Genomic DNA, 22476 nt, shown 5'->3' with positions numbered 1-22476 from the left:
TAAAAGCAAGAGTAATGTAAAAAAGAAAATATTAAAAACGGTTAGAAAAGATGCATGAGCATCAGACAGCTAAAAGTAAGTGGAAATAAAGATGCATCTTTAATTTTGTTTTAAAATTTTCAGTGGTCGAATAGGATTATAAGATGGTCATTGTAGTACGCTAGATGTGCTGTTAAAAGTTTTTATTCCCTCAAATATAGGGTATATAGGCTTGGCAAATATAGAGAAAACGTGAAAAGGTGGAAACAGTGAATGCGAGTGTTTATGAACCTGTACTTTGGAAAATCATACCGGAAGTTCACTTTGTCAATCCAGTTGCCTTGACAATGCTCGAGGGAAAATCAGCCGCGGGGGACTGCGAAGATTATATCAAGTGTATTTTACAAGGAACTCAGTCCATGATAATGAGGCAGCAAGGCCGTTTTGACTAAAGTAAGTTGGACTTAAAATACTAGACATTTTTCGGTTCTTGTGTCGTAGTTAGAGCTCACGGACACTTTGCGGTTTGTGCTTCAGGTCACGGTGGACTGTCATCTTTGCGCACTGTCACTTGTTGGACCTGTAACAGAAAACACAAAGTTGTTCTTTTCTCTCCAAAAATACAGGTCGTTGTTTCGGTTGCGATATGTTGGAAAACCCGACTCATGCAAATGAATTTAACTGTGATATGCCAACTCGCAGGTGATAGTGAAATGGATATCCAGCGAGTTTAAGAACAACAGCGGATTTTGAGAGCTCGAGGACAGCTATCATTTGAAGTTGGATATCGTAATCACTGCAATGACTGAGTCCTCAAAACCGCCCTCAGGGTAAGTCCTTCAAAAACAGACACTTTTGAACATTTATTTTCATGCTCTCATAACTTGAAATGACCTTAGAATTAAAATAATTTCAGCTCGGAAAAAACCGAAAGGCCTTGCCATTAAACAAACGGGACATTTGTTGCCTTTGCATTATGTTACCACTTAAGCCTTGCCTGTCATATTTTCAGTTAACATATATGCATATATTTCTGGTTGTGAGATACTGTTAAAGTCTCCAGTGATAGGTGTTTGTCTTGACACTGAAATTATTTGGGCTACATTATGGGGCAGCCCCATGACCAAACACTTAGAAAGCATTTGTAGCCTTTAGTCAGTACTGACAACACAGAGAGTGTTCCAGCAGCCAGGTCAGCCTGCTCCACTGTTGCTTACTGTCTCTCCGCCTCTGACAGACAATAAGCATGAACAGCTTTGGAGCAAAGCTTAGTGCAACAGTGTGGTTGGTTGCTATAGTGGAGAGAAACTAGCTGGTGGTGTGTTGTTTGGGGTGCAGCTAGAGTTTGTGCCTCTTCACTTTAATCCCAATATGAGCTGTGAGGACAGTGTTATACAGTAATGATGTTTTACCACAGAATCCTATTTTTTTTTTTAAATTACATGGCATGGGACTGTAAGGAGAAATATCACCTTATCACATAAACAGCATCATCACTGACTGTAAATGACGGCCAATGCTGCTGTTTTATGTCGGTGGTAAACAGCTCTTGGTCTTTCACATGTTATTGTGATTGGACAAATAAGGGATTTTTAATCTAATATAAAGTATACATGCATTTTATAGTCAGTGTCTGATTTATGGATTTTTTTTTTTGTTAAATATGAGTACAGTGTGTGTTATCATATCTGGTAATTTTTCATTATTTCTCATAGGGCTTGGTGGTATCTATTCTTTGGTACCATCATACCTTCCTGACATTTCTGCGGGATATGTGGTATATGTAGGTATTTGTGTAAGCTCAGATGTAGCGAGAGTAGTCATCTAACTGAAGTTACTTATGTTAATGGCTGCGTAGTGCAATTCTTAAGTCAGCCTTGTAATTATGGTTTAAACATGGGGTTTATGTGTGTGCTGTTATTTGAGATTACTCACACCTTTTATCTATCGTATTAGCTCTTCAGGACCCTTTTAAACTAGTCCATCTACGCTGCAGGTGTGTGGTGAAGGCTTGACAGCAGTGTATAAAAAGTACAATACAGGTGTTCCTGTGTGGCAACCCGAGTAGGGTGTAATACTTCTAGAAAGAGTGTTGATGATGTGAATTAAGGCTCGGTCTATTTCTCCCCTGATCTTTCAAGTAAAGGTCCCTTTAACCAGATACTCTTAAATACAGTGATTTCAGATACTCAAGAGCCTTTTGGCCAATTTACAAAGTAGACTTGTCACAGAGTCAGCTGGCAGTGGACCCAAAATGCCTTTTTATCCGGTCAGTGTGTGACATTTCTTTCCATATAAATTACCATGACAACTCCCTTTGTGTTGGGATTTCTTTTTCGTCATCACACAGGGAGTAGCTTCTTTACTATACGCCCAGTTCTAATGAAACACAGCTCATAAAAACTACACAAACACACTCACCCTCACACACACACTTAACATGCACACACAGACAGCATGGTCACTAAGCAAGCAAATGAGGAAGGAAGACACTGCTCTTTTGAGGGAAATGAAATTTGTTTGTACCTGGCCATTGAAATCTGAGTAGTGGGTGTGTGAGTGTGTGTGAATGTGTCAGTGTTTAGTGTGTGTACATCAGGAGCAGTGGAGAGATCGCTTAATGAAGCCTTAGTTCTGAGCTTTATAAGCCTGTAATTAAGCATGGAAAACAAAAGGCATCTTCCTCTCATTCCAGACACTAACTTGGCCAATACAGAGTAGGGGTTGACAGATTACCGGCCTGGCTGATTATCGGGGCCAATATTTTTTCTGTCGCAGCGTTATATTTTAATGATCGCCCATAGAATTAATTAAAAAGTGCAAAGAAAGTGTCAGCATAGAACTTTTACTTTGTAAAACCTCAGGGAGCTATTGTTATTAATCCCCTTTTATAAAAAGTTGCTGGGATCTTTCTGTACATGATGTTGAAGGTCTCAGTTTTGATTTAACATTTGCCAATGGCTTTTTAACAAAGTTTTATGTTAGAGTTTCTGATATGCCAAATTCTTAATATTGACAGAAAGATTTTAAATTTTATTGTAAATGGTAGTTCCAAATATCAGTTATCGTGCTCATTAACTAATAATAGCTGGTATTGGCCTTGAAAAACCGATATCGGTTGCCCCCCAGTATAGAGTGCTAATCTGATACCATTGTGTTTTAAAAAAATAAAAATAATAATAAAATACTAGTAATCATGAAACCAAAGCCTTACATATTGTGTGTGTTTCCTTGTTACACGTGGGACTTATCAGTGTAAAATACGGTTAATATTACCGACATTTTGACAACGGCTCACATTAAGGTATCTACAGGAAACTCATTGTTTTCCCTGGTGCACAGCACAACAGCTGTGTAGGTGACTGATTTAAAGCAGTTAAAAGGAACTGATTTCCAGGAAAACAGCTATTTTTTTTGTTTTTTATTAAACTTCTTAAAAGGTTATCAGTGGTATTGGATTGGTGCTTAGAGTACCACACGTGCTGATATCCCATCCTGCATTTTGGGCAGTATCAGATGCATTTCCAAAACTGGAATTGGAACATCTCCAATGAGTGCTGATTTCTCTCAGTGCACTGAGATAAAAATGATCCACTCAAGAATACATTTGTGGTACATGAAATTTCTGTTTCTGAGTTGAACAGTCTCTTGATTAAATTTTTCGTCCCCTGTGTCAGTTGGAGCATCTTTTATGGTAATTGCATTTAGACTAGTGTAGTTATAATCCTCTGTCTTCTCGTCTGCAGCAGAAAATAGTCTTAATTAGCACAGTGGTGTTTTTCTCTACATGTCTGGATCTTGAGTTTATTTGTGTCTGCCTACATGCTTGTTTGTGTGTTGAGTAAGCTTTAGTCCACAAGCCTCTGATTAATGTGGTTTTGTTGAATGCCTTTAGTTTTAGTATGCACTCCCACAAAAGCAATAAAAAAGCAACAGACTAATTTAAATAAACGGAGGGAGGATTAAGAGGGAACTGCTCAAAATAACTCTAAATTCACAGCATCACTCAGTTGTGTTTTTGTGTTTTTTAATTTTTTGTTTTACTAATCTTAATAGATATTTTTTTTTCTTTCTTTCTTTTCTGGAGGCGCAATCATATGTGACGTCAGAGCCTTGTGAGTTTACTTTGGTCACATGTTTCAGTCACCCAGTGATGATCAACTACACCACACCCAGATGTAGAAAAACTCATTAGTTTCCATTTATTGGCTTGGTGCATGTCTTATTTCTAAATTTTGCCTCAAGGTGCTTATTAAGTGCGAAGAATAGTTAAATAAAAAAAGCCTCTACATTCTCAATCTACTGATTTGTGCTGCCATCTGCCTCACTGTTGGTAGGTCACACTTTTTTCTTTTTCTTTTTCAAAATCCATCTGCTGTTTGTGGTAGCCTCATTTCTGTTTCTGTTCAGTTTTAAAATTCACCCACGGGTAAAGGCTGGCAGATTTTACAGTTAAATACAGTATGGGATTTCAAATAACGGTCTGTTTATCCTCCTCAGCACACACCCTGAGATAATTATTGGCTACCAACTGTCCTGTCCATGCATGCTTGTGTGCGCTCCTGAGTACTGTATATGGAGGGATTTCAACACCGCTTGCTAGCTGCAGTGTAAATGCTCATTAATTCAAAGCTGCGCCCACTGGGCTAAAGTGTCAGTCTCATCCTTTGCATAGTATTTGAATGCCATATGTGTCTGTCAGTTCACACAGTTTCTTAAAATAGATTAGAGAGATAGACTAGGTATTGTAAGATAATGTTATCCCTCAGTGTTGTATCTTTTTCTGCTGGGGTCTCAAATGATGAGAGATTTTGAGACAGATGCAGACAGAAGCTCCCCACCCTATCCTTCACAACATCTACCTTTTTTAGAAGTTAAAGGTTCAAGTGGTCAGTTGCAAGCTCTGTCCTGCTGACTAAGGGAGCTCCCTCTTTTTTTCTTTTCTTTTACTTGAAGGCTATACTGTACTTTTGCAAAGAGGAAAATGTTTTAGTGTATGCGGTCACATCTGTTTGTTTAGGGTTATTTTATGTCTTGTTAAATTTAACTCCTGTGAAAACTGAGATGGGCAAGAGGGAGAACATTTGAGGCTATGCGTTGTTGGCAGCCGTACAGAGTGTATCTGGTAATATCTGCGTTCACTTCACAGGCCATCCTGTTTTAAATAGACAGGGTGTGGATGCAATGCTTCCACTAGCAATGTTCAGCACGGATAGAAGCCTTACCACAGTATACACTGACTGCATTAGATCAAAAGCATAGAGTATGAACTTTGCTCAATTTGTCCGTTTAATAAGGAGTCGGTGTATGGTAGAAATAAAGCACAAGACCAACTGATAAAGTGTATGGTTAGGGTTAGGATTACAAGGGTTAAACTTTGTTTCATGTGTTATTTAGACCTTTAAATATGCTGAACACAGGAGATAATGTAGTTAACTTCTTAATGAAGTGCTGAGTGCTGCCCTTGTTCGCATTTTATGAGAACTTTCAATCTTTTTTGTAGTGTAGTGTGGCTTATATACTCCAAGTAGGAGTTTATTATAAGGCCAGGCACAGCAGGATTAATTAATGGCTCCTTGGTCTGTGCACAAATCAAACTAGTGCAGGCACTCTGAATATATTTACTCCATCGGAAACATTTGAGACATCCAGACTGGCTGTATTTATAGATTGCTGTGCTCCTTAGGCCCCACTTTTATCCAGCCTAGTTTCTGCTATTTGCAAACTACAGTCCATGGTGAAAGAAAGCTTTGGCACACACCTTTATCAACAAAGTGTGCCCGTGTATCAGTCTCAAGTATCTGTAGTACAGTGAGTCTATCTCCCTGTACTCTTCTTATGCAGCTGTTATGGGCTGCGCAGATTTATTTCTGGAAGCCTGCAGTCATATGTTAGTCACTGTGGTATGTGGGTTTGTCAGGGAGGAAAGACAGACGGACTGCATGTGTGTGTGTGTGCACAGACTGGAATGACTCCTCCAACATTAACTGACGTGCTATAGCAGTGGTATCGCCTGATAAGGCAGAGGTGGTGGAGTGCACTTTCTCCTGCACAGATTATAGTGTTTTTGTAAGTGTTAAACCCTTAAACACTGCTGCTATCTCTATTATAGTGGACCATAACTGCTTTGTACCACTCTGTCAGTAATCAGCAACAGGTGTCCTTTTCAAGAAATAATGGTGGCATGGCTGTTTTGTCATCCTCCTATTAAAACAGCGTTAATGAATGCTAAAAAAATATGTATTTTGCTAAGACCTGATAGTATGGTAAAAGAGCAAGCTTGGGCCATGCAAAAATATGTTTCTTTATTTGTAGCCTTTTCCCTGCCAAAACTAGATCCAGTGGTTAAGACTTTGTTGCAGATATTTTGGACATAATTTTATTGAACACTGTAAAAAAAATGTTTGCAGAATTTACAGGAGGGGTGCCCAGTAGCTCACCTGGTAGAGTGGGCGCCCCATGTAAAAAGGCTGTGTTGTCCACGCTGAAGGTGTTCTATGTAACAAAGGCAAAAAGCTAAAAGTTATCTAAAAAAGATAAATAAATTACAGTTAAAAAAAACTGTCAAATAGCAAATAACAATAAAAGACCATCAAATCCAAAACAGTTTATCCCTGTGGTGGATATATTTAATTACTGTAAATCAAGAAATGGTACAAACTTTAATTTTTAGTGTACAAATATGTAGAAAACATACAATGTTACTATGAAAATATGTTTACGTTGTATATTATTTTCAAATCAAAGTATCCTGGGGTGTTTATAAGCTGTGCCTGTCTGCAAAAAAACCACAGTATCTGTAAGCTAAGTGTTTTTCCTCTTGTTTCTCCAGCAGGAGCTCTCTCTAATTGAACAAACAGCTTAGGGAATAGAGAACAGACTAATTATTATTTCCTGCTGTTCTGCTTCGACATTCCATCTCTCCCTCCTTTTGGTCTCTGATGTTGGACTCCACCCATCTACCCTTTTCTATTCCCTTTCTTGTTGCTCTCCAGCCATATGGGGCTTTGTGCCACCTGAGCTTTCCCTTAACCCTCCCTTTTACCAACATTCATTATCCCTCCTTCCCTTTCCCCCCTCTGGTTGTCCTCCTTCCTTTGCCACCCAGGAGCTTTTCTTTAGCTGGTGCACAGTGTACAGCTTCTCTTGCTGTACCTGTAAAAACAATAATTACACTGTAAATGCTCACATCACTCAACAATTAATATATTAGGCCCCCCTTATGAGATTCATTTTAAAGTTAGAATATGTATTAAATAGGAAACGAGGGGTCTTGCTTTGACACTGACGATCTAGAGTTGATTTAAAATGTCAGAGAATCGAGACCATACATCAACTAATAAATATGATCTGCAAAAGGAATTGGCTCATTACCTGAGTGCCTGATTTGTACACTTATCGTAATAAATGTTAAGAACACCGGGTTTATCCATGAATGTCCAGGAATATACAGGTGAAAATGATGGCCCTTTATTGATGTCATTCCACAAATGCCTCAATCAAACCTCAGTTATTAAAATATGGCTTGAGATGACTAAGATGAAATAGGCTTGACACAATTTAGATGTTAAGAAAAAGGAATGGGAAAAGGTTTACGGGTCAGTCATATTTGGTCAAGTAAGGTCTCCAAAGGGAAGTTAGACAGGATTTTTCCTGCTGTTCAGACAGAGTGGCAAGTTGGCGTCTTGCTCCTATTTTTGGAGAATTATTGTTGTCTTGGAACATGTCTGTCGGCATGCCTGTGTGTCACTGGTCACAATTGGACAAGATGACTAAATGTGACAAAAGAGGAGGAGAGGATGGGTGGGGGTGCTGTTAAAGTAAGTGGATTTCTCTTCTTTAAGTAGGTGTGAAACAGATACCTCTGGATCACTGACTGACTCACTGGCTTTACCTGAGGTCATCATTGCAAATACATCCTGAATGTGAACCCTTCAAATAAGTGTAAGGAGTGTAAGCAACCTAATTGATCCCAATGAGTAACAGTTCATTTAGCACCTCAGGTGTGGTGTTGTCTTTAAAAAAAAATCTCCCCAGGGTTATTATGTTACTGTTACTAACGCTGCACTCCTATTGAACAGATTGTGCTGAGCTCTAACCTGGTTGTTTTAATAGTAGAAGAGAAGTCACATGCAACCTGATGAACCATCTCAAGACTAATTCTCATTTAAAATGATAAAACTAAATGCGGCAGCCTCTGAAAAGCAACTTAACTGTACCTCCACTGATACAAATAAAGAAAGAGTTGGGATTTTCCTACACTTTAAGTCCATCAGAGCCTTCAGATGATTTGTGATCCAGGTTATTTATTTGCAAATGTAGTGAAATTATTGCATTTAGGGCAGTCCAGTTCCAAAATATTACTTAATCATTCAAATGTTAAGAAAGGTTTATGATTGCACACAAATTGCAACCACAGCCTGTTGCCACCGCATGGTATTTGGTAATTAAGTGAAGTTTGGCCATGAGTGGAGCCAAATGTTGTTGATGTTCCAATACAAAAGCATAATAGCCCGTAATTTTACACAGAGGGGTACAGCCTCGCAGAGAATCATTGAGGTTGGGTCCGTTTTGTTAGTGGACCTGTATAACTTTGGAGGATTTATCGATTTTAGAGAATTATGTAACTATTACTGAGGAAGTATGTTTGTCAAAAATGGATTTAGCAGGTTATCTTGTATCAAGTCATGTTAATGCTATTGAAATGGTTGCCTGTGTAAATATCATCTGGTCTCCTATGCCATAATTTCATTTTTTTCCACAAATGCAGCATTGTAAAAGGTTCCCAGTAGACTTTAAGACCTCTAGTAGCGCGATGAAGCTGTTTTTTGATGAATGGATGACACCATACATAGTTCTACCAGGTAGGGTTGGACCCATGGTCGATGCGACTGCCCATCACTGATGGCAGTCTGTCCCCAGCCACTGAGCTTACCATTATGATTTGAAAGCCCAGTCTGACGGTCCGGCTATCCTTCCTCACCAGTACGAGGATGCAGGTTTGATTTAGCTCAAATGGCATTCACTGCATGCATAATTTGAATGTTGGATTACCAAACAAATTTGAAATGCCTCAAAATTGGTGTCATTCTTTTCAAAGTAAAACATGCAGAAAATCAGATGTAATTCAATGTGCCCTTATATTTTGATTTATTTTTTTTGGACAGTGGTGAAGTCGTGGTGGACTGTCTAAGTAGTGTGAAGACAGAGGGTCAGACTATCATTATCAATAATACAAGCCAGTTTACTTGGCATTGCATTGGGGTGAGGCTTTAACCAAGTGTGGCATATGAGCATTAAGGCATGTGCTGAATTAGGAAAATATATGCCTAGCAACTGCAAACAAACACTTTACTGAGCTCATATATCTTATTTACTCACCTCAAAAGCAAAAAGTCTTTCACACTCTTTGTGTCTTCTTCTTGCTTTCTGTCCCTGCTCACTTCTGCCTCTCTGTCTCTGGGTCACTCACCTCTTGTGTGCATGCACCCAATATCGACAGCTGCTACTAAATTGAGCTCTGCACTCTTCTGTGCAGTCAAGAGGTGTAAACATAGGTTGCCATGGTGACACCATGACACCCGAGGGGTATGCTGCTGGCTTGGTAGCAGGATAGTGTGTGTGAGTGTGAGGGGAGTGGCTCAGGGTCCAGGATGTGAATCAACCACACTCTGTCCATTGCAGGTTAAAACTTACTGGAAGGTTAAAACTCAAGTGTGTGCGCAGACAAGTGTGTGTACTTCCACGCAAGTGGGTGGGTGTGCTCTTTAAGTGGCACTCGGGGATGAAACATGCTTGCTTTGTTGATGTTTCTACTGATTTACCTTCTCAATAATATTCTTAGTTTTGAGGGTATGAACATGAAGTGAGGCCATTTTGATTTTGTAAACATTCAGTAATTTGACAGATTGGAGCTATAATTTTTTTTAAATCAAAATGATTTTGCAGTGTTTCTTTGACTACATTTTAACTCTGAATTTTAGAATAGTATACTTCTACAGTACTACTTCTAAACTTTAGCAGTAGTAGTGAAGAAGGCTTTTGGGTTCAGGGTGTTGCTTAAAGATAGGTCTCACTCACTGTGATCAAACCATCAACACTGCAATTGATAGCCAACCTCAGATCTATTGCTGCCTTTTTTGTTCTCAAACTGTCTTTAAAGCTATTGACAGGAAATTGCTTCAGAGAGCTATGTATATAAATGTGATCGTATTTCTTCAGTCAGAATCATTTCAAGTATTGTGAATGCTCGGTTTAATTCCACAAGGCTAACTACAAAGTTTTAGGAATTTACACTCTTCAAACATCTGTTTGACAGGACAGAATAGATCTGAAACACCAGCTTTCTCCCAGCTTTTGGAAAAGGTTAGGCAATAATTTGGCCGGTGTTGAAGACAGCCGGTGTTGAAGTCTTTTCTTTGTTTGTTACTCAAACAATGTAATGTTGATATGTAGACTATTTTTACACCAACCCTTATTATTGCCATAGAATTTTGGTTTCATCCACTGTTTATGTTCTAAGGATGCACACAGCACGTCATAGTGAATGTAGGCCAGTCGGCTCTGTGTTTTTGGCCCATTAATCTGCTCCATTCCCAGTTGGTTGGCTTCATTAGTAGATAGTGGCTCATTGTTTTTGTGATCCTATTGTCTGACACTAAACAGACTCCCATCTGACGGGATGTCTATGTTCCAGACTGGAGACACGTCTGGCTGTCCATCCGTCTTGTCTCTCTGACTGACTTACTGACTTCATGAGTTGATGTGGCTCTGTCTGCTGCCTTAATCATAGTTGTGTTTACTCACATCAACAGCAGACTTTTTTAGACAGCACCCGTCTGTCTTCTTTTCTCAGTTGCAGTCCCATTAATAGCATTCTGCACCAACGAATTGTTATTATTAGTAACAGACTGTCTGACAGTTTTTACTATATCAGAATTTTAGCCTGGATCCTTAAGAAAGCAAGATAAATATGATTAACACAAAGTAATTGAATTGTATCTGGTTACTTTTAAGGCTCAAGAGAAGATTAGAAGGATATGGGCATAGCAGAAAATAGTTCTCATCTAAAAAAACTTGGAATAAGTTCTGGTGAGGGTTGTGCTGACAGAGCACAGTTCAGAACAGAAACAAATATATTCCATTATTTTTTATAAGACTTCCAGGGTGGGAACTTTTTAGGCTGTGTTTCCAGGGCTTGGATAAATACAGCCACTGACTGTTATTTCTTTCCCCAGCAAAATCCTTAAGGTAGTCTCCAGTGTGTCTGAGCACTGTTATGTAATTTAACTTGTCCACTAACAACAGCAATCTGAGTGTGTGCAGCTCATGGATTTGCATTGCACACTCAGTCGCGCTGTGTGTGCAGTGATCTCACCAAACCTGTAATTTGAAGAGGATTTAAGTTTTGCTTGCATACTGAAATCATCTGACACCTTTTCCATCTGTCCGTGGCACAGTTTTAATTTTGGGCAATTTTCATTTAATCCTGCATTCACACTGATCTGTATCTTTGCACAAACACAACCACACATGTGCACAAACAGCCCTGCTCACACATCCAGGCTTGATTTATCCCAAGTGACTTGATCAGGAGGGAGCAAGGTTGTATTTGGGTCAGGGAGGAGGTAGCCTTATACCTTAGACACTCACTGCAAATACACTTACACACACACACACACACACACACACACATGCATAGACAGTCATGGAGACACTCAGACTAATCTGTTAAAGAGGCTAACACACAGACGGTCAAATAGGATGACTGGTAGGGCCTACATCTACTTACAAAGGAAAGGTTAAAACAGCTTGAGCTCACTCAGACACTGCACTGACATATAGTCGATTCTGTATGTAGTCAATATGCTAAAGTTCACAAAATGCTTAATAATGATTTTGTCAGTTTTACAGTTTTTATTTTATTTAAAAAAAAAATGGATGTGTATTTGAGACAGCATTCAAGTCTTCCTACTTATAACCACCAGTCAGACTGAGAGTATCTCTGGTGGGTTTCCATCAACCCTCAAATTGTGTGAATTGAAATTGTGAATACAAAATACGCCTGAGGGAAAAATGGCAATCAATCAAAAAAGAAGTCCCATTTTTCGCAAAAACCTTTTTTTATGCTCGCATGAGGTGGTATTTCAGGCGATTCAGAAAAGCTATATTTCACAAAACTGAAATGGAAACACTTAAAGGTCATATCATGTGCAACACTGGGTGGCGGTAATGCAACTTTATGGATGCCAACTGCCAGTAAACCCAAAGAAGAAAAAAAGTAACAAAGTCACATGACATTCTACAAAGCATGGCTCGATATGTGTGGATGGAGGAAGAGACAGAAATCTCCTTAATTCTTACACAAGACAAAGAAATTATGGCGATATTAGATTGGCTGTATTGAGTGGCTGCTATAGAAATAAAGCTACCTATGTTTTGGACATCCATCGCCATGCGTCTTGGTATGTTATCGCATGAGGAAAGTTGCGTAACATTGCGAGAGAAGTCGCATGATATCACTCAGTGGAAATGCAGTTATCTCACAATTGTGTTTTATCAAAATTTCAAAAATATTGCTTAAGTTTTGCAGAAATCCATAATGGAAACCCACCTACTGACTTAAAGAAACGCACTTTAGGTGTGTTGTGTTTTGGAAGATTGAACTGCAGTTTGTATTTTTCAGAGTGACACCTAAGGCACGTTTCCAATTCATGGTACCACTACTTTACTCTACTCTTGCCTTTTTTGGTTTTCCATTAGGGAAAAGTACCTGGTACCACCTTTTTTGGTACCTGCTACTTGGGGTTCCAAAAAAAGCCAACCGGGTACTATGAGGTACTGAAAGGTGACGTGGAAATTCTGCAGACCACCGATTGGTCAGAGGGAATTATCACTGCATCACTGCGTCATTATGTCATCAATGCGTGGCACAGGAATACCCTGAACAGTGCAAACTCATGCCCACCATTTTTAAACAGCCAAGCTATTTTGTATCATTTTTTTTTCTTTCCCAAAATGGCAGAGAAAGATCACGCCGTGGTCACTCGTGGAGGTGCAAACGTTCCTCACCTTGATGGCTGACAAACGTATCCAGCAAGTGTGAGTCTGTGCGGATGTGTGTTGCGTTGAAGATGACATCACGACAGTTTCACGCAGTGTTGCTATGATGACCAGCTACACTGAGGGGATATTAGCTAATGTGAAATGACCCCCAGAAAAGTACTTGATATCAAAGGCGAGTAGAGTAGAGTAGAGTAGAGTAGAGTAGAGCCGGTACCATGTAGTGGAAACGCGCCTCTAGACACCTGTGAAGTTGCAAGATTGTTACTTCAACATAATACTATAAAATCATGTTCACTAATAGCTGGCAACCAGCATTGTCTCAGAAGTGAGAAAGCTGTAGTAGGAGTGAAAATCCTAATTAATCTTATGTACTCATGGAGTATTAAAAAAAACACAAAGTTGTCTGTACAGTCACATTTATCGTGGGTAAATAAATGTAAAATAGAGTTCCCTGCTTTTAAGAAATGGTGATTGACCTGTCAGGTTGTGCCTTTTCTTTTAGAGGATGCCAGACGTTTTACTGTAGCTATAGATTAAAGCTACAGTTGGCAACTTGTATAAAAATAACTTTTTTTATAACTTTGTCTCATTTGCTGAAACTGTCACTACATCTGGACAGAAGTAAATGAGACAGATAATCTATGATAAAGAAGTCAGGTTTCTCTGCCTCCTCCTAGTGCTTCCAATGGCATTTGCTAGAGTGGCTCCATGCAAACTACCAATGAGAGCACAGGAGTCTCTCTAACGCAGCTGTCAGTCATGTCAGTCACTGCTCGTTAAATGTGGTCAAACTGTAGCAGCGCTTATCAAATATGATATGAAGTTTTTCTTACTGCATCGCTTATTTCTTGCCTCAAATGTTTTCAGAAACTAAAATGATAGAGTTTGCCACAGCCGGTGCCAGTGCTCAATTTTGGCTCGACTGTTTCTAACATGGCAGTCAGGTCAGCCACGCCTCTATGCTGGAGAAGGAGGAATACGTTTTAACCACATATACTACTTTCAGTGTAATACATAGATAACAAGTTTAACAAACTTGTAGGGACTACTTTTTTTTGTTAAAATTTAGTGTAGCAGTTGATGGAAGATATGTGCAGCTCACCTGTAATAATAATCCTACTCTTTGCAATCATGAGACATTATCTATATATTGTATGCCAGTGTTAGCATGATATGCTGTGTGGATTACTTACTGGAGAAACTTTGATGAATTAGTGTATGTTCCCATCCCAGGGTGCTCTTGGTTGTATTATTTTTTTTATCTAAATTGTGGACCCCAAATTGTATTGACAGATCTCTCTGTTCACTCTGTTTCATAGCTGCTCACATGATGTCCTGGATGATGTTTTGAAAATCTTAGAAACATTAGTTTGACCTTAAACAGCTTTAAAAGAATATAGTGAAAGAAATATATCCTTTTTAACGCTGGTTAGTCAAGTGGAAAGACCTGAGTGGTTTTGAGAGGTCCATTAGTAACGTGTGTGTTTTAGCCCATTTGTAACTCAGTCCCTGTTGCTGCTCAGCACTTACCACCCCCCACCCCCCCGTGCCGGGGCAGGGTTTTCTACTTTTCGTTCCCTGCTTCTCCTTTACTCTCTCACTCTTTCTCTCTTGGTTTACACTCGCTCATTCTAACTCTGTGGGAGACGAGGCTTTTCCTAAAGGAGTCTTTGTGCGTGTTCGAGAGAGGGAAAGAGAGAGAGAGGGAGAGTGAAATGTTATGGTGAGACAAACAGCAACCGAGAGGGAGAGAAGGATACTAGCTGACTGTGTTAAGCCTGGCTAGGACCCAGTCCCACAGCTCCACAGAGCCTGGTTCTGTTTACCTTCGAAACACACACACGCACAACAGAAAAGTACAAAAATCTCACACATATACATAATTTTGAATGAATACTTCATCCCCCAAATGACAATTTGTGGATCAATCACCCACTCTGTGTTATGTTGAATTCATGAGAAAACTTTGTTTTTTGCACGCCTCCTGTGATTGAAGAATACAGATATGAAAAGAAATTCTTAATGAAACTAAGTAAAACTGGCCCACATTTAACAACAGTGAAATCCTTGCAAGGCATCAATTTACAAACCGAAAATAAAGCTTTTTCTATACTCTCTTCAAAACCAGTCTTCACTGAGAAAAAACCCCAAAACAAAACAGTACTTTTACCTAGCTGAACATGGAACCTGCTGGTCTACCGCTGCCTCATTCAGTTAGTTTGTTTGTGTTATTGTGTGGCTTTGGTTTTTTAAAAAGAGACCTGTGGATTCACCAAAGTCACACAACAGTGATAGTAATTGATATCCAAATGGTCACTTGGGGGTGAATTATTCCTATATGGTGCTCTTGAAATAATTTTCCTCTCTTAATTTCTTGTGACCAAAGCAGGCGTTTTTAAACACATCTTTACTCAGAGCACCTTGCAGTTTGTGATTAGAAATTATCTGCAGTGTGACTCCTAAGTAGATTATGATCAATGCTGTCAAACCTTGAAGTACAGTCTGTCATCCCTATAATGCATCCATTGAAAAACACTTTATGTGTTGCATAATGAGTCAGTGACTCTGGGTCTTGTGGGTGAGAGCTGGTTGATATCCGACTCAGCTGTTAATAGTTAACTTCAGCCAGGTTAGAGTCCGCTCACTGTGCTATGTTCATGTGCATTCTTCCTACGCTGTGCTCTCTTCACCCCTTACACTGGGCAGGAGTACCTTGAAAGAGACTGGATTATACACCACTAGATTTAACACTCACCTTCTCTCCGAGAGCATGCCTTATCCTTGAAACTGGATTTATAAACAGCCTGATACATAACACGTTTGGGACACTCAGTCAACACAAGGACTGTATTTGACGTGAGTGGGGTGTTTTCCATTTGTTATCCAAGGCTAATATTTGTGCAGCAAAGACAGAGAGGGCGTGCGTGCTGAAATGTGTGCTATAGAATAGCTGTTTGTCATTTTTAGCAGAATGAAGTGTTTGATTTCTGTCTAATCAGCTGTCTCTGTCAGGCTAAGTACAGTTTATGTTGAGCCGAGGTCAAATGTGCAGATAGCAGCATGTCATTGACATCTGCCACATCTCCGCCCATGGGAGCGGTGCTTTGAGTGTGCTTTTCATTCTCGTCTGTTTAAAAAATATTACCTTGTTTTCAAAACTAAATTGTGCAATGTATACACCTGAGCCAAACCAATAAATATTGCTGTTTTGAAAGTTTTTCTGGTGCTACCAGAAATAGAAAATTCTAATTTTATCATTTTGATTTAGTCAATTTTGTGCAACTCAGCCCCCCCATATAGTTTTATAGAGGTTTCTTCTGCTGTCAGACATGATTCTCTAAATTCATGATTCAGTTGGACTTTGATTTTCATCAAATCATTGTTTTTATGCTGTGACAACTGTCTTTTATGTTTTCAAATTATTATTTAAAAAGATAGACTGCATGGTGTCAAGTGGGATATGAGAATAATAATTTATTTCACCCGTCAATTGAACTATTGAAACTGAGCTTCCTCACCTGCAAAAAGCTATTTAGACTTTGACTTCTGAAAGCACACATTGATTATTTGACACTGCATTTTTTTCTAAAAGTATGAATGCTCAAAAATGATATTAGAAAGGGTGTAATTACATCTGTTATGAAACAGATGTAATAAGCAGCTGCTCAGGGTTGTATCGTCTTGATGACTAAAAGGATCAGATCAGCATATCTGTAGACTTTTATGTAATCGAAGTGAAAAGAAAAGGTGGTGTCAAAAACAGAAAAATAGAGGAAAGTCATTGATATTCAGGCTGCTCCTGTGGTGGTCGCAGTGGGTTTTGTTCAGTGTGTCATGCTGTGTAACTAAGACTGAACTCAAGACAAAGACAAATGACTCAGCTGAACCAATTTACCTCATAATTTAATTTGTTGTATTAAGAATTAATAATAATGATTCAGAAAGTTAAACTTTGCATGGAATGAGGTGTTTTACTAAATAATCGATAGACTGTTTACTTAACATAATCAAAACATCATAAATCTTTGTTGGATCAGATAACGGATTGATATGCAAATTGTAAACGTGATACCCAAGGACAATATGTGTTTTTATTTATTTTTGAGCATGCTGTGCTAAAGGCCTTCATGGAAAAATTATACAATGTAGCAAACTACAACAAACACCTAAAAAGTTAATAAAATTATCCTCTTTGTATCTTTATCATTGTAATCTCTCAGGAGGAGAATGAAGGCACGTGCCCCACCTCCGCCACAGGCCCCTCTACCTGCCCCACGCCATATCTTCAGAAACACTGTACCTGATGGGGGAGGGACATCAGGCATAGACACCAAGGAGAATGTACTGAGACCCGCTGTGGATTTACAGCTAACCCTACCACAGGGATATCAGACTTCTGTAACTGAGGATGGCAGGTGAGAGGACACAGGTTTTTGTTGCTGTCTTTACATTGCATTGTCTGTAAATGTCTTGTTATCATTTGTTTGCGTATGAATACTGTGGGCTGCAAAATGTCTATCCATCCATACCTACATGAAATTATTGTTATCTATGAATATGAGGATCTTTGTGCTGCTTTGCTGTACAGTATGATTTTATTGTATGTCTGGCTGACCTTCATTGGCCAGTCACCTGACAAACAGTGGGAGACCTGTTTGTCGCTTCTAGGTCTGTTTTCGTTGCTGTGCCAGTGGGGCCTTGTCAAGGGGTCCCATTCCCAGTCTCAGCATAAGCTTTGTCACAGAGCGCTTCCAGATGAAGGCTGTCCTGCTAACGCTCTCTGCCTCTAATGAGGCTCTCTTCTTTGGGGCAGAAAATCAGGGATGCCTCCCTTATTCAGAACAACGTGGCGCTCTTTGAGTAACTATAGACAAACTATAGGCCCATAGATGTCTCTGTGCTACTTCTCACTAATAGTAACAGAATGTTGGTATCTTTTTTAAATTTAACTGCAGGATTTTTCTTAAAAAAGCTCAAAACAATGTAACCACAAATAGGCGAAATGCCAAACAAGAGTGAATCAGGGGTTCGCTCTTACTTCCAGTTTTGCTGTTGTGCATGTTTGCAAACAGTAACAGTAACAAACAGCATAGCATACCTTTATATATGTGCATTTTTTTGAATATATTTATGACAGCATAGAACTGAGCTGTGTTTACACAGTAACATCAGGGCCTGACACTGTAATAGTTCATATGGTCATAGATAAGATTTGGCTGAGGTGTCATAAACACACAGATGTGCCATTAGTAGCTGATAATAACTTGTACAACCCCTCCGCCCCCCCCCCCCAGACAGTCTCTCACTAATTGTAGCTCTGTTGTGGAATAATTGTAAGTTGATGCCAATACTGTAGTAAAATACGTATCTGATTATAGCTAATATTGTGTCATAGTAGTACATAGTTTGCTTTTCCATTCAATGTGTGATGACTTCAGCATACAGAGAATACATTTTATAGCTGCACATCTCTATTAGGGGCCATTTTCTGCTCCCCAGTGTACCCTGACGAGACCTAAACTCCTTAAGTAGCGGTAAAGTTAGATAATGCATTACCTCCGCTCTCCTATACATTCCTTATCTGTTTATGTCATTGATTGTTTCTACTAATATCATTATTACACTTAGATTAATATTCAAACCCAAGCTGTCATTTTTATGACTGGAACAGTCCATCAAATGAAAAATTATATGTAGATGCCTTGTGCATAATCTCAAACATATGCCCCTATAAAGTAACTTGTCATCAGCAGTTTATGATGCAGACAGCAGTTAAACTAAAGTTCAGCAAGGATGGGGGGGGCAACAGGTTAAAATGTAACATTATGCATTTAATGCATAATGTTGCATTTAATTTTACATTTTTCATTCCTTTTGGATATTGATTGTGTTGTGACTTGTTTTTGATGAACAGACATGCAAAATCAGCCTAAGAAGCACATAGTAACACAAGACACTGGGTCTGCTGATTGCAGACAGTCGTTTTAGTTGTAGACTCTGTCTGTGTGTTAGTGATTGTCAATGGTATCCTTTGTAGCGGTATCTCTCTCAGTTCTGTCATCTGATCTGGCTGTTCCCAGAAAACATTGGAGACTGTCTCTTGGTTTCTTTATCTGAGGATTGACAGGTTGTACTGCAGGCCTCCTCATCAGCTGCATCCCCCCCCGCACACACAGACTTACAAACACACAAAGCATCGAAGCAGACTTCAGAGCTCCTTCTGTGGTTTAATGGATAGAAGTAGTTAGTCATATCAACATGTACTCTGCAATTTGCCTGTCGTTTTTCTTTCTCCATGTTTTGTCATTGCCCTTTTATTGTGGGAGGCTCTTTAGACTTTCTGCCTACATAAGCCATACAGATTAAATCTACAGTATATGATAAGTGGCTTCTCTGCCTTCTTTTTTTTTGGCATTTGTTTTCAAGTCTCCCACACAAGTTAGAGTAAGACCTTGTTAATACTAGACCTTTTCTTGATCATTTTAAAAAAACATTTCTTCTAAATATTATTTTGTTCTATGTTCAGCTTTAAGTCCCCTCTCACATAATGTAAATTTTTAGTCAATATCAATATTGTAACTAAAGACTGATCTAGGTGTACCACTTTCTTTTTAAATGAATGGATAATAATCAAAAAATCAGGTAAACAAAAGCAGCATGTGCAAATGAAAATATAAGGGACACAAATACTGATGAAGAACGTAGAATAAAAATATTAAGAGATCACCACATAAAAAAGTTGTACATCTTTACTTAATTATAAAAAATATTCAGTCTTGAGGTTTCAGGGAAAAATAGTTATATGATGTTCTTAAACAGCTTATTACATTTTTCTGTTTAATAAACTGAGATTAAAGTTTAGGTTTAAGTTTTAGGAGGAAAAAGAAGTGAAATAGGTAATAATCTAAAAAAATCTCATTAAAAATGTATAAAGAATAATCAAATTAATCAAACATCCAAGATCACCATTATTATCATAGTAACAAATAATATATTTTAAGGTTAAAAGAGTGGATATCAGCTTCAAACAAGTGAGACTTCATCTGCCCAAAATCGGTTGGTGACAAAGTCACAGTCAAAGTTTTTAGTCATCATATGGATTTATTTTAGTGGGTGCTCATGATAGTTAGGAGGATTTTCAGATAGGCAAATCCTGTCATCATGAGCCCAAAATGACCAAGAAATATTCATGAAGGAGTTGAAAAAAAAAACAAAGACAGCCTTTTAATCTAAATGTCAACATTAGTGCTATTGCTGTTCAGTCTACAGTATCTCTGGTAAAACTGCTCAGTATTTCAAATCATAACCTTTTCGTCTGTCAATGAGCCATCCTTTTCTAAGTGCATCAGGTGTGAGTGAGTCTCGGTTTTGTTGTATGAAGTAATTACTATTCTCTTTAGCAGAGCTAATGCGATGTAGGCATTGTAACCCTATCTTCTCTTCTGCCTCCCTCTCTTTCTCTCGCTCCCCATCTCCTCCTGTGGTTCTTTCTTCTAAACTCCCTCCCTTCCTCCCTCCTCCCCACCCTCTTCCCCCTTCTCTTTCACTTTCTCTCTCTCCCCTTCTCTTTTTCTTTCTTCCTCTCACAGTAAGGCGCTGATGGACCTGCTGGTCGAGCTGTGTAGCCGCTACCACCTGAATCCAGCACTGCACACCCTGGAGCTGCTGTCACCCGAGGGCCACAATTTGGGGTTCAAGCCCAACGCATTGCTGGGCTCCCTCAACGTGGCCTGTGTCCTCATCAAGGAGAAAGTTTTGGAGGAGAAAGTGGTACGCAGGCTGGCACCCAAAGTGCCAGAGGTGAGTTACAGAAGAGCCTGATATTGTCAACTGGATCTTTGTCTCCTTTTTTATTTAGGATTTAAAACATGTCATAGCACATTTTAAACCTGCTGATATTAGTTTTAATAGGCTTGGCTTGGGGTCTTGCGTGTTTTGGGACAGAGAATCTAATATTTTAACAACAACTGCAAATTTAACAATTAGCGTGTACATGATAACAAGTTACAAGTTAATTTGATAACAAATTAGAAGAATATATCCCAAAGCAATGCATGTTATTTTGTAAAGTAGAATTATGTAGTCCAGTGAAAAAGCCCTTAATATATTTGCTGTGCTGTTTGCATGTATTATATGCATAGCTCCTTACCCTGGAGCCTTACGTAATGTCCGTCCCTCGCCTCTCTGCCCTTTACCTCTGACTGCTGGCAGAAAGCAAGGCCAGTGAAACCTGTAAGAGCCCATGCTAAGGTAGGAAGCCTGTGGGAATAACTTGCCAGCATGACATTTGAATCAATTCTTTACATTGCTTTTTTTCAGTCCAAGTGTGCCTTTTTTAGTCTTTATCATCTATCCTGTTTTGATCTTTTTTTTTTTAACTCACTTGTCGATCTGAACTTATTTCTACTGAGCATTAGTCTCTTTGTCTCTCCCTTTTTCTCTGCCTCTCCTCTGCTCTCCTCCTACAGTTTGAATATTTGATGAGTGCCTTACCTTTAGTTACCATGCATTATTTCTCTGCTCTTCTCAGGGCTCACTGGCTGCTCTCTCTCCCTTTGACTCTCCTGGCCTCAGGCCAGAGACTGACACTATTTCAGACACTGCTGTCAGTCATTCTTCTACTCTATTTTATCTGTCCTTGCATTGTGCCGCCAGTCTCTGCTGTTAAGATGAAGTTATTTAACTGTGATTTACTGAACACTCAGTTGTTTATCAGATGCACTCAGCTAAAGTTAATACCATCTAATACGACAGCCGTGCAATATATCCTATCTCCATGAAGGTTATAATGTTCAGTTTTTGTTGGAAATGTTTTAGAAAGGTATTGATTTAACTTAATGATAATTTTGGAGACTTACATTTGTAGTGTATTGAACTGGATTGTGTTAGAGGTGTTTCTAGTATCTACCCTCACATTACAGGAAAGTATGATTTTAACATCAGTGTAACATCACAAGTAGAGCTGCAATGATTGGTTGTCAATTATTAAGTTTATCACAAACTAATCTGATAAGTATCGGGCCTAATGAACACATTTTTTAAGGATCGGGATTGGTTATTTTGAGCCAGCACCCCGTCCGATGCTTTGTGTACGTCAGCCATCACACAGGAGTTGTAAACGGAGAGCATGATTTGCAGCAGAAATTCAGATTTTGTTGTGATTCTGCTGCTCCAACAAGTGGAAACTTTTTTCATGTTCAATTTAAGCTGCTACAACACTGTAAATTGAATTACAGTTTTTTAGTGAACTAGTTTTATTATAATGCTGTATTATCTAGGTAAATACAAATATCGAATTGGGACACGGTATTAACAGATACTCAATATCAAATTACTCAAATTGGAATCAGGGGCAAAAACACTTGAGTGGGACATCCCTAATTATCAATTCACAGTTTGAGTAATTTAAGGGGAAAAAGTACACATTTTCAG

The 22476-nt window shown here is 38.9% G+C and overlaps 1 protein-coding gene across 6 annotated transcripts in view; it reads left to right on the top strand.

Moving 5' to 3' along the window:
• The first annotated feature begins 282 nt into the window (after positions 1 to 282).
• The window catches only part of cobl (cordon-bleu WH2 repeat protein), a 64691-nt gene continuing 42497 nt past the window's right edge, over positions 283 to 22476 (top strand). For 5 of the 6 annotated variants that reach the window (XM_088084038.1, XM_088084036.1, XM_088084037.1 and 2 more), the window contains exons 1-4: positions 283 to 432; positions 682 to 809; positions 17265 to 17459; positions 20634 to 20844. In XM_088084038.1, the coding sequence (XP_087940164.1) occupies positions 781 to 809; positions 17265 to 17459; positions 20634 to 20844 (435 nt within the window). In that variant the 5' untranslated portion in view covers positions 283 to 432; positions 682 to 780. Of the gene's footprint in view, positions 433 to 681; positions 810 to 15716; positions 15901 to 17264; positions 17460 to 20633; positions 20845 to 22476 lie in introns of those variants that run through there. The other variant, XM_088084035.1, reaches the window with a different exon arrangement.

Source organism: Plectropomus leopardus, chromosome 11 (assembly GCF_026936395.1).
Source record: "Plectropomus leopardus strain MGB_pleo_1.0 chromosome 11, ASM2693639v1, whole genome shotgun sequence".
NCBI lineage: Eukaryota > Metazoa > Chordata > Actinopteri > Perciformes > Serranidae > Plectropomus > Plectropomus leopardus.
This window is presented reverse-complemented; position numbering and strand designations above follow the sequence as displayed.